Source organism: Mus musculus, chromosome 11, assembly GCF_000001635.26.
Source record: "Mus musculus strain C57BL/6J chromosome 11, GRCm38.p6 C57BL/6J".
Lineage (NCBI taxonomy): Eukaryota > Metazoa > Chordata > Mammalia > Rodentia > Muridae > Mus > Mus musculus.
In genome coordinates this window covers 86271859-86287681 of record NC_000077.6, presented here as the reverse complement: position 1 = coordinate 86287681, position 15823 = coordinate 86271859, and the positions used below count along the sequence as shown (strand labels likewise).

Here is a 15823-nt window from a genome sequence, read left to right as displayed (position 1 = left end):
TTAAAAACATTTTTTTTTGATTTGTTAATAACTTACATACAAATATTTTCTAAGTAACCTTCTGCAACACCAAAAAAAGTCTTATTGTAGCTAATCCTATGGCTGTTATTTAAATCTTTTTGTTATACTCTTAAATATCAGTGAACTTCTTTTACACTTAATCCAAAGAGATGCAATACCAAATTACTGAACCTAATTAGACATTTCTGAAAATTGAACCTCATGATAATATCCCTCCATTTTGTATTTTAGTTAGCTATCAATCTAGACAGTATTTCTTCAACTTGTGATTTAACAATAGTTGTAGTGGTTTGATGAAAAATTGCTACATACTTATACACATTTGTTGATGTATTCTAATTTTTTCTTACACTTATTACTTGTGTCGGGATATATGCCACTGTGAACCAGTGGAAATCAGGACTACTTGGCAAGGTTGGTTTTCTCTTTCCGCCTTGTGGTTTCTGGGGGTCAACTTAATCACCGAGCTATCTTGTTAGCTTTTGTTTACATTTAATTTTGCCTAAGAAATAGAATTTTCTTACATTTCATACTGACTATTTAAAATTTGAATGAAAATATGGGTTTATTTTTATAATTAATTTAAAACATTTTTTCTTTTTTTTAAAGTTTCTGGGAGGGAGTAGGAAGTTAGTTCGTGCTGCACTGTTAGTATAAAGCAGTTAAGGGAAGATAATCGCCATAAAAGTGTCAGCTACATTGTTATTTCTATAGAAGAATAAAAATAAGTCAGTGAAATCAAGAATTAAATACCCGTTTTTGTTCTTTAGGTCCATATCTTGCTTCTCAGCCGTTGGACAGCTCTCTGCTCTCCCAGCCAAATTTAGTTGCCCCTCCAAATCAGTCTTTGGTTACTGCACCTCAGATGACAAATACTGGAAACGCTAATGCTCCATCTGCCACCTTAGCATCTGCGGCAAGTAGCACTATGACAATGACTTCAGGTGTTCCCATATCTACTTCAGTTGCCACAGCTAATTCAACTTTGACCACAACTTCATCTTCATCATCTTCCAGTCTGAGTAGTGGAGTATCATCAAATAAACTGCCTTCGTTTCCACCCTTTGGCAGTATGAACACTAGTGGTACAGGATCCATGTCTGCACAAGCAAGTACGGTTCAGAGTGGCCAGCTAGGAGGACAGCAGTCGTCATCTCTGCAGGCAGCAGGAATATCAGGGGAGTCAGCTTCTCTTCCCACTCAGCCACATCCTGATGTGTCTGAAAGGTACCGTTAAATATTAGGATACTTGGGGTTGAAAGATAGTTAAGTAGTATGTAGCATATGTGTTTAGCATGCTTGAAGCCTTATGTACAATGAATGAATAAGTATAAAAAAATTAAGTTTGTGGAAATACAGAATCTATCGACTCTTTATCTAAGTAAACAGTGACCTTACTGTGGAATTTAGTTTAATCATGGTAATTATTTTACGTATGAAGTTATAATAAAGATTGTTTTTAAATTTTTCATCATAGAATCACAGGGTTGGTGTTTAGATCTTAAAAATTATTCAACTCCAGATAGTCCTATGATTGAGTCTGGCTGTGTCATAAGCAGATGTAATTGTTTATGCATATTACACAACTGGTTGCAAAATCTCTGTGTGCCTGCCTCTGTGTGCGTGTGTGGGGTGTGCGTGTGTATATCTGCGTGCATGTGCTAGAGTCTCACTGGAGCTGGCACGTGCGAGGCATGCAGCCTTTCACTGTGCTACGTACGCTTCAGCTCTGCTTGGGAGGCTTTAGACTCTGAATCCCAGCTCTGTCCTTGACTCACTTTGTGATAAGGAGAAGGTCTAACATTGTTAGCATTGCATCCATATCTGTAGTATGGAAGCAGTTCTACACGCTGCACAGCAATTGTGCTAATGGTAATGGATCTCATTGTTTTTATATAAAAGTCCTGGGGAAATTCCCTTATCAGACAGTCTGATGCTCATTGTTTCTCTGCTTCCTAGAATGCAGTTGTTTACAAATTCACGCTCATAAATATGAGGTAAAAGTAGACTATTATCTGAACAGAAAAACCTGGCTTCTGTCTGGACTAGCTCTGTTTCTAGGCAGGCTGCTGAGCATGACCAGTTACTGAGATGCCTGTCAGAGAGACCTTTAGTCTCTTACTGTTAAGCTGCTTGAGAATTCTTTCTTTTAAATGCACAAAGCCTCTTATTTGAAGGGATTTCATATGGTGTGAAGTGTAAGTATCCTGATTATCAGAGAGGTTTTCTGATGCCTTGCCCCAATAAAAGAGGGATGTAAGGATTCACTTTGGTGCTGTACCAGGCAGACATAATACAACATTGTTCTCTTTCTACTTCAATTTTTAGCACAATGGATCGTGATAAAGTGGGGATTCCCACAGATGGTGATTCACATGCAATTACCTACCCTCCTGCAATTGTTGTTTATATAATCGATCCTTTTACATATGAAAATAAAGACGAGAGCACTAACTCTTCTAATGTATGGACTTTGGGGCTCCTTCGATGCTTCTTGGAAATGGTCCAAACTCTTCCTCCTCATATCAAGAGCACTGTTTCTGTGCAGGTAAGGATTTCTTCATGTTTCAGAGTTTCACAGTTGTTTTTCTCTGTTCAAAATAATTTTGTTAAAAGACAGGTTATATTGATTTCACTTAAATATTATAATAGGAGTTTTAAGAGAGTTTATAAAAGATAAACTTTATAGTTCTGGGGGCTAATTAGATGGCTTAGCAGTGAAGTGCTTGCTGCTCTTCCAGAGGATCCAGGATTAGTTCTTTCCACTCATATCTGGTGGCTCATAGCTGTCTGTAATATCAGCAACTTTCTGTGGGTACTGTTATATACATGGAATACCCACATAGAGACAGACACATGAAATCTTTAAAAACCTTGATTGTCATTCTACAATCATGAGAAATACAATTATATTGGCTGTAGGTGGTGTGTTTCTAACTAATTCCATGAAGCTGAGGCAGTAGGATCAGAAGTTGCAGGCTAGCATCAGTACATAGTTCCAGACTAGCCTGGGCTATGTAATAAGATGTTTGTTAACCTCCTAACACCACCTCCTCCTCCAACCCCCAAGATTATATTGAGTAGATTGCTTCTCCTGTGTTACTTGTAAGCACAGTTATAAAGTATAGCCTAAATAGGAAAATAATGCCTGTATTCTATGTGTTAATTTTAATTGAGACAGGTTCACAGTAAAAGTAGAAAGTTAAAGAAATTTTGATTTCTTTAATTTGTAGACTATAATAGGCCCCGGAGAACTATATTTAATTAGTATAACTGCTATGTATAGAAATTTTAAAAGATTTCTAGGTAGTTCTTTAGTTCAGGACATACATATATATACACATATATATATATATATATATACACACACACACTGTGTTACAGAGGCAGGCAGGTGAGAGGGCTCAGTGGTTAAGAGCACTCACCTGCTTTTCAGGACTCGTATTCAGTTGCTAGCACTCATAAGGCATCTGATAGCCATCCATAACTCTGGTCCTAAAGGATCCCAGTGCTCTTGCTAGGCTTCACAGGGAATAATGTATAAGTGTATGTATGTATATGCAGGCAGAACACTCGTGCATATACCATACAAATTAAAAACACTGTGTGATAGAAACCAGTATCTTTCCATTAGATGTTGCTCACGTTTATCTGAGGAATTTCTCTTACTGTTGCAAGTTGCTCTGTTAATGTTTGTAATGCTCACCTTTCTTTGTAGATTGTTCCTTGTCAGTACCTGTTACAACCTGTGAAACACGACGACAGACAGATCTACTCCCAGCATTTAAAATCTTTGGCTTTTTCGGTGTTTACCCAGTGTCGGAGACCACTTCCAACATCAACCAATGTAAAAACACTGACTGGGTTTGGTCCAGGCTTAGCTATGGAAACTGCTCTTAAAAGTCCTGATGTAAGTGCTATGTTTCATATGAACGAAGCTATCATGGTGACTTACATTTTCAAATTTTATATATAACTAAATGGCTGGTCACTGGCAGTATGCTCCTTTAATACCAGCACTCTGGGAGGCAGAGACAAACAAATCTCTGAGTTTGAGGCCAATCTGGTCTACAGAGCAAGTTCAGGACAGCCAGGGTTACATAGAGAAACCCTGTCTCCAAAAACCAAACCAAACCAAAATTTTGTTTTAGTCTAATTTCTAGTTATAATTGGGTAAATAGTAAATATTTTCCTAAGATTGCATAATTCTATAGTACTTTCATGTTTTATTTTACAGAGACCAGAGTGTATTCGACTTTATACACCACCTTTTATTCTGGCTCCGGTGAAGGACAAACAAACAGAGCTAGGAGAGACCTTTGGAGAAGCTGGACAGAAATACAATGTTCTTTTTGTGGGCTACTGTTTATCACATGATCAAAGGTGGATTCTTGCATCTTGCACAGATCTATATGGAGAACTCCTAGAAACATGTATCATTAACATCGATGTTCCAAATAGGTACTTATTTCCTTAAACATGCTTATCCCAATTTAGAATGTTATTAGATGTCCACAAACATACTGTTTCATAGTAAATAAGTAACCATTTGAAGTTTATATATATTATGATATTAATTGTTGAGGTTCTGGGTATACTTTTTATCTACATTTTATAGTTACTGCTTATAATGTATAATTGAGATAATTAAAAAAAAATTGGACAGGCACATGTCTTTTAATCTCAGCTCTTGAAAGGTGGAAACAAGTGACTCTCTGAGTTGGAGGCCAGTCAGGACTACATAGTAAGATAATCTCTCAAAAACAAACGCTTCTTCTCCTTGCTAATCTGTTACACAGAGAAAAAAGATTAAGGTCCTTAACTTTTATGTTGTAATGCTTGTGACAATAATTTTGGATAAAGAGTTTGAAACTTTAGGGCCTGGCAGTTAAGAGTTATTTGTTCATCTTCCTAGAGGGCTGGACTTGTTTCTTGACATACACATCTGGTGGCTTATAACTCCTGTTAACTCTGGCTTCCATAGGTACTTGCACTCATGTCCACATTTACCCCTCTTCCCAGTACATATAGTTAAGAAATAATATGAATCAAATACAGTTTTTTAAACATTAACTTAGAAAGCTCTTCTACTCATAAAAGTGGATCTTGTAAGATGAGGGTGGAAGAGTGCACTTTTAATTTCAGTATTTTGGAGGCCTAGGCAGGCAGATCACTGAGTTAGCCAGGGCTATTTAAAAAAGAACAAAAACCCAAAACATAAATACATATTTAACTGCTTATAGCATAAATTCTACAATAGTGATCTATCTACCTACCTACCTAACCTACCTATCTGTCTGGGAGAATACAGGCATTATTTTCCTATTTAGGCTCTACTTTATAACTGTTTACAAAGTAACACAGGAGAAGCAATCTACTTCATATAACCTTGGCAGGGGAGGGTCAGCAACCAACCTCCCTCCCTCCCTTTCTCTCTTTTTATTGAAAGGCTGGGTCAGTATAACTGCCCTGGCTATCTTAGAACTCCCTTTGTAGACCAGACGGGCCTTGAACTCATAGAGTTTTGTCAGTCACTACCTCTGCTCAGATTAAAGACATGCACCACCACTCCTGGAGGTGTTTTTAAAAATATAATTTTTTTGTTTGTTTTTTGTTTTTTGAGACAGGGTTTTTTTATGTAGCCTTGGATGTCCTGGAATGTGCTATGTAGACCAGGCTAGCCTTGAACTCACAGGGATCCACCTGCCTCTGCCTCTCAAGTGCTGGATTAAAGGTGTACACTGTCAATACCTGGCTCAAAACTAATTTTCTTTAAATACATTTTTGAGTGAGATAGTTGCATTAGTCATGAGATAATTTGGAAATAGTATGCTTCTCTGTGAAGGAAGAGAACAGATACCACCACTGTCAGGCTTAGGTTACCATTTTATTTCCTTACTCAAAAGGTAGAAATGGGGGTAGGAGAGACAGCATTTAGAATTATTGGCTATTCTTGTAGAGGATTGCATTCCATTCCCAGCACCCACATTGTGGCTCACAATCTGTTATAACTGTAGTTTCAAGGAATCTAGTCTTTTCTTCTGCTGTCTGGGCACCAGGTACACCCACGGTACACATACATACATGTAAGCAAAACACGTATAAAATAAAGTAAATCCTTCCAACAAAGTAGAAACAGAAACAAAGATTAAGAATTATATTGGTAAGCCAGGCAGTGGTGGTGTGCGCCTTTAATTCCATCACTTGGGAGGCAGAGGCAGGTGGATTTCTGAGTTCGAGGCCAGCCTGGTCTACAAAGTGAGTTCCAGGACAGCCAGGGCTATACAGAGAAACCCTGTCTCGAAAAACCAAAACCAAAACCAAAACCAGAAAACAACAAAGAATTATATTGGTAGGCAAGGTTAATCAGTGGGTAAAGATGCTTGCCTCTAAGCCTAACAACATAAATTACCCCATTACCCACATGATGAAGAGAGCCAACTCCCAAAAGTTATCCTCTGATCTTTGTCCCCATGCCATGGAATGTATATCCCTACACAAAATAAATTAAAATGTAATAATAATAGTTATTATAAGATATAATTAGGCCTGTTTTCAATTACCACCCCTTCCTGGTTTCTAACAGTTTATATGATATTGTGAAAATCAGGCAGCTGAGCAATAGCTTATTGATCTGCAGTGTCTGTAGAGTAGTTGTCTCTGCTTCATCGGTGTGTTACTATGAAATGAATGTTGTGTGTACACCACCTAGGCTGTTTATTTGTGGGGTTTTTTTTTTTTTGGTTTTTCGAGACAGGGTTTCTCAGCATAGCCCTGGCTGTCCTGGAACTCACTTTGTAGACCAGGCTGGCCTCGAACTCACAAATCCGCCTTAGGCTGTATATTTGTAACAGAGTACATGCTAGCAAATGTTAGCTGTTGTTTCTCATTTGGAAAGTGGTTGTGTTACAAGCTTGCCTACCTAATGAAGCAACCTGTATCAGAAAACATGCAACAATGTTATTAGGTGTGAGAAATGTGGTTTGTGTTGGACATTCTCTCCCTTCTAAGGTATGGAGATTGCTTTAGTGCAAATCGTTGGCCAGAATTGGACAACAAGTCATGTTTTCAGTTCTTCCCCATGGCACTGCTCAGGAAGCAGCTTTCAGTAGTGATGGTTGCTGATAGTTTGTAAAGCTTGAAGTGTACTCAACTTTATAAAACAAAAGCTTTGGGTAGAATAGACAGGATTTATGGTAAATTTAGGCTTTTCGTAGGTAAACTTTGAAAAAAAATTCTATTAGGCTAAGTGTATATCAAACTATATTTTAAAAAGTTCTTTATGCATGTTTGTGAAAGTCAAAGGACAACCTTCACTGTTACTTTTCAGAAGCTTTCCTCCTCTTTAACGGTCTCTAGTGTGGACTTTGGAAGCACAGGCCGACTGGGTAGTAAGGCCAGGGGTTGAGCTCTGTGTCTCTGTCTGCATCTCCAGGTTGAGATTAAAGCTACACATTTGTTCTCTTAGGTGCTGGGAAGGTAACTCAGGTCCTAATGCTTGCAAGGAAAGCATGCTAACTAATTAACTGTTTCTTCAGGTCACGAACAACAAAACAATCCATAAACTTCAGCCCGAATATGACATCATACATCTATGCTTCCTGCAACTAAAGCTAAAACATTAGGGTGGATGATTTGAATTTAGGAATTCAAAACCGGCTTGCACAAAACATAAAGAGATGCCATATCATAAACTTAGGACTTTGAGTGGTAAATCTTTGGGATTTATTTTTGTAAAGGTTTGAGGCATTAAAATTAAGCAAAGGACAAGGAATTGGAAGTGTATGCCTATCATCCACAAGCTCTGCCGCGTCTGTAAAACAGAATAAAGTAAAGTGGATGAACCAGTTGGTCACACATTTGATTTCATATGTGAATTTCATCATGTGAATTTTTGAAATACTTACAACCATTTCATTCAATAGGGCCCGTCGGAAAAAGGGTTCTGCTAGAAGATTTGGTCTACAGAAACTGTGGGAGTGGTGCTTGGGACTTGTTCAGATGAGCTCTTTACCATGGAGAGTTGTGATTGGTCGCCTGGGAAGGATTGGACATGGAGAGTTGAAAGGTGGATTATGCTTTTATCTGTTTTTCTTTTTTAACTTTGTTTTATGTTGATGTATATTTGGTTCAGAGCACATTAAATAACGTGAATAAAATGCTAAAAGGCTCAGTACTTCCTAGAGGATGTGGGTTTGCTGTCTAGTGCTCACCTAGTGCCTCACAACTGTCTATAACTCAAACTTCACCGGATTTGATGCCCTCTTCTAGCCTCTACAAGCCCTGTACACGGGTGGTGTACAGGTATACATGCAGGCAAAATACTCGTACATATGAAAATAAGGCTTCAAATGCTAGAATTGTCAGTAAAAGTTTTTGTTTTAAACAAGGAACCATATATATATATATATATATATATATATATATATATATATATATATATATAATACAACAGGTATAACTAGTATCTATTATGTATTATACAAGTATATGTAACAATTTTATAAATATATAATCATATATAATTATATAATACATTTTATACATATACACAGACATATACACTGACTTCATTCTGAAAGTAAGCCATCAGGCATAAGAGTTTTAACTTATTTATGATGACCTCTATATTAGAAGAAATACACTAATTTAAAAGCTGTTATCTATTTCTCTTTCATCGTCAGTCTCATAACAGAGCAGTAACTTTAAGTACTGTCCTTCCCTATTGATATCCACAGATTGGAGTTGTTTGCTGAGTCGTCGAAACTTGCAATCTCTAAGCAAAAGGCTCAAAGACATGTGTAGGATGTGTGGCATATCTGCTGCAGACTCTCCAAGTATCCTTAGTGCTTGTTTGGTTGCAATGGAACCCCAAGGTTCTTTTGTTATCATGCCAGGTTAGTTATGTTCAGTGTATGTCAGATTTAATTATCATTGTACGCGTTTAACTTAACTGTTACATAAAATTCTGCACTTACAAAAAAGGAAAATGCATTTCTCTTTAGATTCTGTGTCAACTGGTTCTGTTTTTGGAAGAAGTACCACTCTAAATATGCAGACGCCTCAGCTAAATACCCCACAAGATACATCCTGTACTCATATACTTGTGTTCCCTACTTCTGCTTCTGTGCAAGTAGCTTCAGCTACTTACACCACTGAAAATTTGGATTTAGCTTTCAATCCCAACAATGGTAAGTTAATTGAACCTTAAATTTTTAATCTAATTTGCTTTGAAATCATGGTCTTTCTATACAGCCCTGTTTGGCCTAGTACTTGCCCAGGTGTGGTCTTGAGCTATATCCCTAGCCATTCTTTATATATCTGTTTGCTATAATACGGCTTTATATCATCTACTAGAATATAAATGTAATTTAGTGAACCTTTTAGGTTGTGTTTAGTAGAAGAGGAAAAAAAATAGTACTCATTGTTACTTGAAACTGTTTTTTTTTTAAAAAATTAGGTCTTCACGGATCCACATATATTTTAATAATAATAATAATAATAATAATAATAATAATAATGATAATAATCATTTTGTTTTTCAAGGCAGGGTTTCTTTGTGTGTCCCTGGCTGTCCTGGAACTCACTCTTTAGACCAGGCTGGCCTCAAACTCGGAGATCCTCCTGTCTCTGCCTCCCACATGCTGGGATTAAGGTTGTGTGTCACCAGCACCTGGCATATGTCATCATTTTGTTCTTTTATTATGTAATAACTTGAGTGTTTTGCTTTTTTAGAGAACAGTGCCCTTTAAAACATGTTTGCATTCCTTGCTATCTTTGCTTTTTACTGGTTGCTTTTATAACATTATTAACGCAGTGGCTTAAGAAAGCAGGAGTTTGTTCCATTGTAATGCTCTCAAAGTCATTCTCGTGAGGCAGGGTTTCTTACTGATCCCTCTCAGTTAGCCTCTCAGTTAGCCTGTTTCCTTGCCTTTGCCAGCTCCTAGAGGCCACTGTAGGTTTTGACCTTTGGCCTTTCTCTCCATTTTGAATGACAGCAGTACTTCCTTTGTAGGCCACTCTTCTCTTTCCTTCATATTAGTACATATTAGTACTTCATATTAGTACTTCATATTAGTACTTCATATTAGAGCTGGGGTTAACTCAGTGGTATAATGCTTACCTGTTGTTTGTATGGCCCTTGGGTCAATCTGTGGGACCACATTTAAGAAAAAAGAAAATGACTTCTATGATTATAGGGCCCATTGGAAAGTGCAGCATAATCTCCATATAGGTCTCTTTAGATTGACCGCAATCGCAAAACTCTTTCTGTGGCTAGTGGCACAATACTTGCGCATGATTGATGCTCAGGAAATACTAGTCTCATTAACTCATTTTGCTTTAAGATATTTTTTGGTTGATTTTGTTTTTGAGGCAGGGTCTCACTATGTAGCACTGACTAGCCTGGAGCTCACAATAATCCTTCCCCCTTTGCCTCTGAGTGCTGAGATTAAGAGCATGTGCCAACATGCCCTGACTGTTGTAAAGCCCAGGCTGACTTACCTAGAGCTTACTTTGCAGGTTGGCCTTACTCATAACAATCCTGATCACCCAGCCTTCTATGTCGTAGGACTATGGGCATGAGCAATCATCCCTTGCCTGTCTCATTTTGGTTAAAATTTATTTTAGTACTTTAATGTCAATAATCACAGTATACAGAAAATAGAATATTAATTTCTTTTCCCTGTACAGATGGAGCAGACGGAATGGGTATCTTTGATTTATTAGACACAGGAGATGATCTTGATCCTGATATCATTAATATCCTTCCTGCATCTCCAACTGCATCTCCTGTACATTCTCCAGGCTCTCATTACCCCCATGGAGGTGATGCTGGCAAGGTAATTTTGTTAAAAAAAAAAAACGTTTCAGTGTATGGAAATGCCATCTGTCAATCCATTCATCCATCAATCCATCCAGGGATTAGTATATGAAATTAAAAACTTTCCCTTTGAAATTAGCAAGAGGTGAATATCAGTTGAGCTCATGTACTCTTATTTAGTCATTAAAACTTTTGTTGTGCAATGATCTTCCTGCTTCTACCTCAGAAGTGTTGCGGTCTCAGGCATGTGTTGTCCGTGGCCTTTTTCCTGTGTGTTTTTTGTGTTTTTTTTTGTTTTGTTTTTTTGTTTTTTTTTTGAGTTGGAGTCTTTGTATACAGCTTGGGGTGGCTCCTAACTTGAGAGCCTCCTGTGTGCTGGGATTCCACCAATGTCTGGTTCTTCAAAATTCTTGCTTTTTTTTTAAACATTAGAAGTACCACTAATTTTATGATCAAAACACATTATATGAAATTCTCAAAGAACTGATAAAAACGTTGGGGGAGAAGCTGTTTCTCCTGTCTTATCACAGTAGAAGGGTTTATGGTGCTTGAGGTACTGATGTAATGAATATTTTTATTATGCATTTTATTTTTCTTTTATCTGTTTTCTTAAAGTAAATGCTGAGAAATTTGTTGGCCAATTCAAAGGGAATGAATAAAAGTCTGTGGTATTATAATGTCTTCCAAAACACTGTTGAAATTAATGGCATTTTATAGATAGTGCTATGGGAACAGAGAATGGAATCTGCCTTTTGAATTGGGGCAAGGAATTAGTTGAATAAGTATTAGGACATAAGTGGCAGCTATATTGAACCATTTGTATTTTGTACTCAGTTCAACCTGAGGCATACTCATTTTGTCTCACAGTTTTTGTAACACACTGCTTTTATGATATTACTACATTTAGTTATTAGGCTTGGAATTAAATTTAAATGTCACATATGTTAGACAGGTATGCTCCCGTGAACCTAGATCCTCAGCCCTCTTTTTTTCTTTTGAGATGGTCTAGCTGAGAGTTGTCCAGACTAACCTTGAACGTTGTAGCCTACACGGGCCTTTAACTTCTTTTTATCCTCCTGCTTTAGCTCTGAGTAGTAGATATTATTGGCCTGTCACCAGGTTAGATGTAGTACTAATTGAGACTCTTAAGTAAATAACCATTTAATTTTTAGTATTTTATGTGGTTTATTGAGATAGTAATATGAAATTATTAATTGTTGTAAGCATTTGTATTTATATTTGTTGTCTAGAGATGTATTAAATGAACTAATAATACTCTTGTCTTTTTAAGGGTCAGGGTACTGATCGGCTACTTTCAACAGAATCGCATGATGAAGTAACTAATATTCTTCAACAACCATTGGCCCTTGGATACTTTGTATCAACTGCCAAAGCGGGTCCATTACCTGACTGGTTCTGGTCAGCATGCCCTCAAGCACAATATCAATGCCCCCTTTTTCTTAAGGTATTAGTATTTCTGTGCCAATTCCTAACGAATCCTAGTAGATAGTTTTTAGTTCTAATAATTACTAAAGTAGCATTTTAAAGTTTTATAGCTCATTTGAATTCCAAGTTCGTTTATGCTTTGTTGTGTATATTTCTGTAAATGGTGTCATAAAGAGAATTACTTAATATGAAACACATAATTATAAAAAATTTATATGAAGATTGACTGTTATTCTTAAGGCTCCTGGAACTTTTGGTTTTAAGTTGTATTTTCATTGTAGTACAGAAGCTGAGAGCCTAGAAACACTGCCCTGTCTCTTTGTGTTCTTATCTTCCATCTAAATATATTGTAACTTTGGAAACTCATTCATCTAAAGTCATAACTTTGTAGTAGACATCAAGATTAAAGCCTGAGTCTTTGTTATTTGAATGGACTCATACTAAACTCCTATTTTATTATTTTGAAGATTAAAAAATTTAGCAACTTTGTAATTCTTGGTTTTAGTTTAATTTACCTACTCTAAAAAGTTTCCTTTGTATAAATTACTTTTGAGTAGGATGAGTGTGATAGCTCATGCTTTTAATCCCAGCATCCAGGAACCAGAGGCAGCAAGATTTCTGTAAGCTTGAGGCTATTCTGGTATACATAGAGAGTTCCAGGCCAGCCAGGGATACGTAGTGAGACTTCTGTCATAGAAAAAAGCATATAAACAACTAGTTGAGTAGGTTGGGCATGGTGACTTGGGAGGCATAAGCAAGAAGTTTACCCAGGAGTTGAAGGCCAGCTTGGTTTACAATGAGTTCTGAGTGAGCCAGTGGGACAGAGCTAGACCTTCTCAAAACATAAGCTGCTGAGCGGGTTTTAGGAAGTGAGAATCTTAGACCTATAGATACTTATTTTTTTAACCTTCATTTTATAGTCTAAATTATCAGATGGTGAAGTAAAATGAGTCATGAAAGCCCTGTGTGATTATTGTTAAAGTTGCTACTACCAGTACAAAATAATAAATGAAGACCTGACTCTCACTATGTAGAAACCACTGTAAGTGGGCTCTTCATGTTTCAGGTCAGATGGTAACACTTTAATTTCTTGAGATTATATTTTCTATTTTTTTGATACCCTGGATATATATCCCATTCTGTGAAAGCTACTTGCGATTAAACAATGGGCTTCTGTCGCACACTTATAAAGACTATTAACTGTCGTTAATAATCTGAGTAATTTTCCCCTTCTCTTAATGTGAATTAACTATGCTAGGCAAGTGCTCTGAGCTCTCCCTGCCCTTGAATTGCCTATTAATAAAAATTATAGTTTATCCTGTGACTTTTATTCTTCTCTGAGATATTCATTGGTCTGTTGTAAATCTCATTTACATGAACATCTTCTCAAGGGGCTTTCTGCAGAATAGTAGGATGGAATCTCCACTAAGCAGAGTTCCTTGGTCCTTTGGGAAGTGCTGCCCACTTACAGTCACAGAACCTGTATGTACACTAAAGTTCTTATAATAGCAGTAAATAACTTTGCTTACCCAGCATTTTCCAAATTTAGTATAATACCTATTTGTAGTTCATGACCTTAGTGTTTCAGGGCACACTTTTGTTAGTAAACACTTTTATGAAAAGTCCAAGGGACTATCCAGATTGTTTTCTACTCAATATTTATTTACAGAGAGGATAGTGTAAAGTGAGCATTCACCCTCAGATACAGTGTAACACGATTAGGACTCCTGAACCCCAGGTAAGGCATGACTTAACGTAACTTTGTTCACCTTTTATTTTTTTCATGTATCCCATTTTAGTTCTGTACTGTAGTCAATAAAACCACATCATATATTTCTTTTTTACTTGAGAAATCAGTGGGTTTTAGATGGTTAAAAATAATTTTTATTATAAGAATTAAACCAGCATTCATTTACTTTGTAGTGGTTGGCCAAGTGAGACTTACTTAAGATTCATAAATCCAGAATTTATAAACAGTTCAAACATAAGTATTGTTGGCTATATTTTTGTATGTACTTTATATGAGCTCATACATATATGCAGTCATGATGGAGAATGCATATGGGTATAAAGAAGCACCTTTAAAGAGTGTAGAAAACTTGGTTGAAGGATTGTCTGCGATGAGCACCCCCACTGTAGCATGACATTAATACTACTATACGACTTACATACTAGATGATTAATTTTACTTAATTGAAATGTGAAAAATAGTACCACATTTCTTCTGCTCATTGCTATCTGTAAATGTGCGTGCTGTCGTTTATATGCCTCTGATAATTAATGTATTGCACAAGGAGTCATGTGTGCATTGTATTGATTGTTAAGTGTTCATCCAGAGGCAATTTTGTTAAATTTCCAGCTTTGCAAAAATAAATAAATAAATAAAATAAATGTGCAGGATTACTCCTTTGACATTTTATTTTATTTTATTCATTTATTTTTATAGCACTTAGGTCCCAAGTGTGACTGTGTGGTCTCAATTTTGTTCAACCCAGGGACAGGGTACACTTCAGGCCTATGGGTTCAGTGTTTCCTTAATCATTTGCTTTATAGACTTGGGCAGATTATATTTAGAAGATAATTGTAAAGCTTGTTTTTAAGGATTGCTATACGATTTTTAAAAGTAAGGCTAAAGTAAAAATTGTAGAGAGACACGATGTAAGTTTTACACCTTAAAGTTTCCATCAAAACCATGAATTTTTTATAGTTGCTCCCACAGATAACACTGTCATAAGATCAGTTTCATCAGGATAATACATTAGGAGAACACAGTGAAATGAAATGTTGCTTTCCCTCTGTGGCTGACTGCGTCCCTCCCTTCCTTTGTAGGCCTCTTTGCACCTCCACGTGCCTTCAGTGCAATCTGACGAGCTGCTTCACAGCAAACACTCCCACCCACTGGACTCAAATCAGACTTCAGATGTCCTCAGGTATAGCTCCCATGATGCTAAGGGTTCTCTGTTTCAACTTGGGTAAAAGAGAATGGTTATTATGAGATATATTTATTCTTTTGGGTAAGAGTTCACAGCGTTTTATTTTTGAATCATTGGGTGATTCCCCACCCCACCCCCCACCCCCGTTCATGATATAGACAAAGCATAGTGCCTGTGCTGGCTTGGTAAATTGCTCTACCTCTGAGCTAAACTCCATTTAAAACCCCATTTAGTTATTATTTCTTAAAAACAATTTTATTCTTTTTATGTCCATATATATATGGGTCTTTTGTCTGCATACATGTCCATTGCACCATATATACATGCAGTGCCACTGGAAGCCAGAAGGCATCAGATACCCTGGAACTGGAGTTCTAGGCTGTTAGCAGGCATGTAGGTACTGGGAATTGAATTCTGGATCTCTGGAAAAGTAGTACTTTAAGCATGAGTCATCTCTCCAGCCCCAACCTCGTTAAATTATTGAGAATGAATACCTTTCTAAAATGAATACGTTTTTGAGTTTTTTTCTCCCCACCTCATTCATTCAAAAAGCGGTCTTATGTATCTTAGGCTAGCTTTAAACTTCCTATGTGGTGAGATC

At 36.9% G+C, this 15823-nt stretch overlaps 1 protein-coding gene and 1 long non-coding RNA gene across 2 annotated transcripts in view; one reads left to right on the top strand and one right to left on the bottom strand.

The window, feature by feature from the left end:
- Brip1os (BRCA1 interacting protein C-terminal helicase 1, opposite strand) overlaps positions 1-15823 on the bottom strand; it is a 103084-nt gene that overhangs the window by 16762 nt on the left and 70499 nt on the right. Inside the window, exons 3-5 of the long non-coding RNA NR_130959.1 lie at positions 3447-3543; positions 2411-2612; positions 775-1241 (exon numbers count right to left, since the gene is read on the bottom strand). This is a non-coding gene — a long non-coding RNA (BRCA1 interacting protein C-terminal helicase 1, opposite strand). The remainder of the gene's footprint in view (positions 1-774; positions 1242-2410; positions 2613-3446; positions 3544-15823) is intronic.
- Med13 (mediator complex subunit 13) overlaps positions 1-15823 on the top strand; it is a 90564-nt gene that overhangs the window by 69915 nt on the left and 4826 nt on the right. Inside the window, exons 20-29 of the mRNA NM_001080931.2 lie at positions 792-1248; positions 2350-2569; positions 3740-3931; positions 4259-4482; positions 7947-8089; positions 8760-8918; positions 9027-9212; positions 10714-10862; positions 12135-12308; positions 15119-15219. Of these exons, the coding sequence (NP_001074400.1) occupies positions 792-1248; positions 2350-2569; positions 3740-3931; positions 4259-4482; positions 7947-8089; positions 8760-8918; positions 9027-9212; positions 10714-10862; positions 12135-12308; positions 15119-15219 (2005 nt within the window). The remainder of the gene's footprint in view (positions 1-791; positions 1249-2349; positions 2570-3739; positions 3932-4258; positions 4483-7946; positions 8090-8759; positions 8919-9026; positions 9213-10713; positions 10863-12134; positions 12309-15118; positions 15220-15823) is intronic.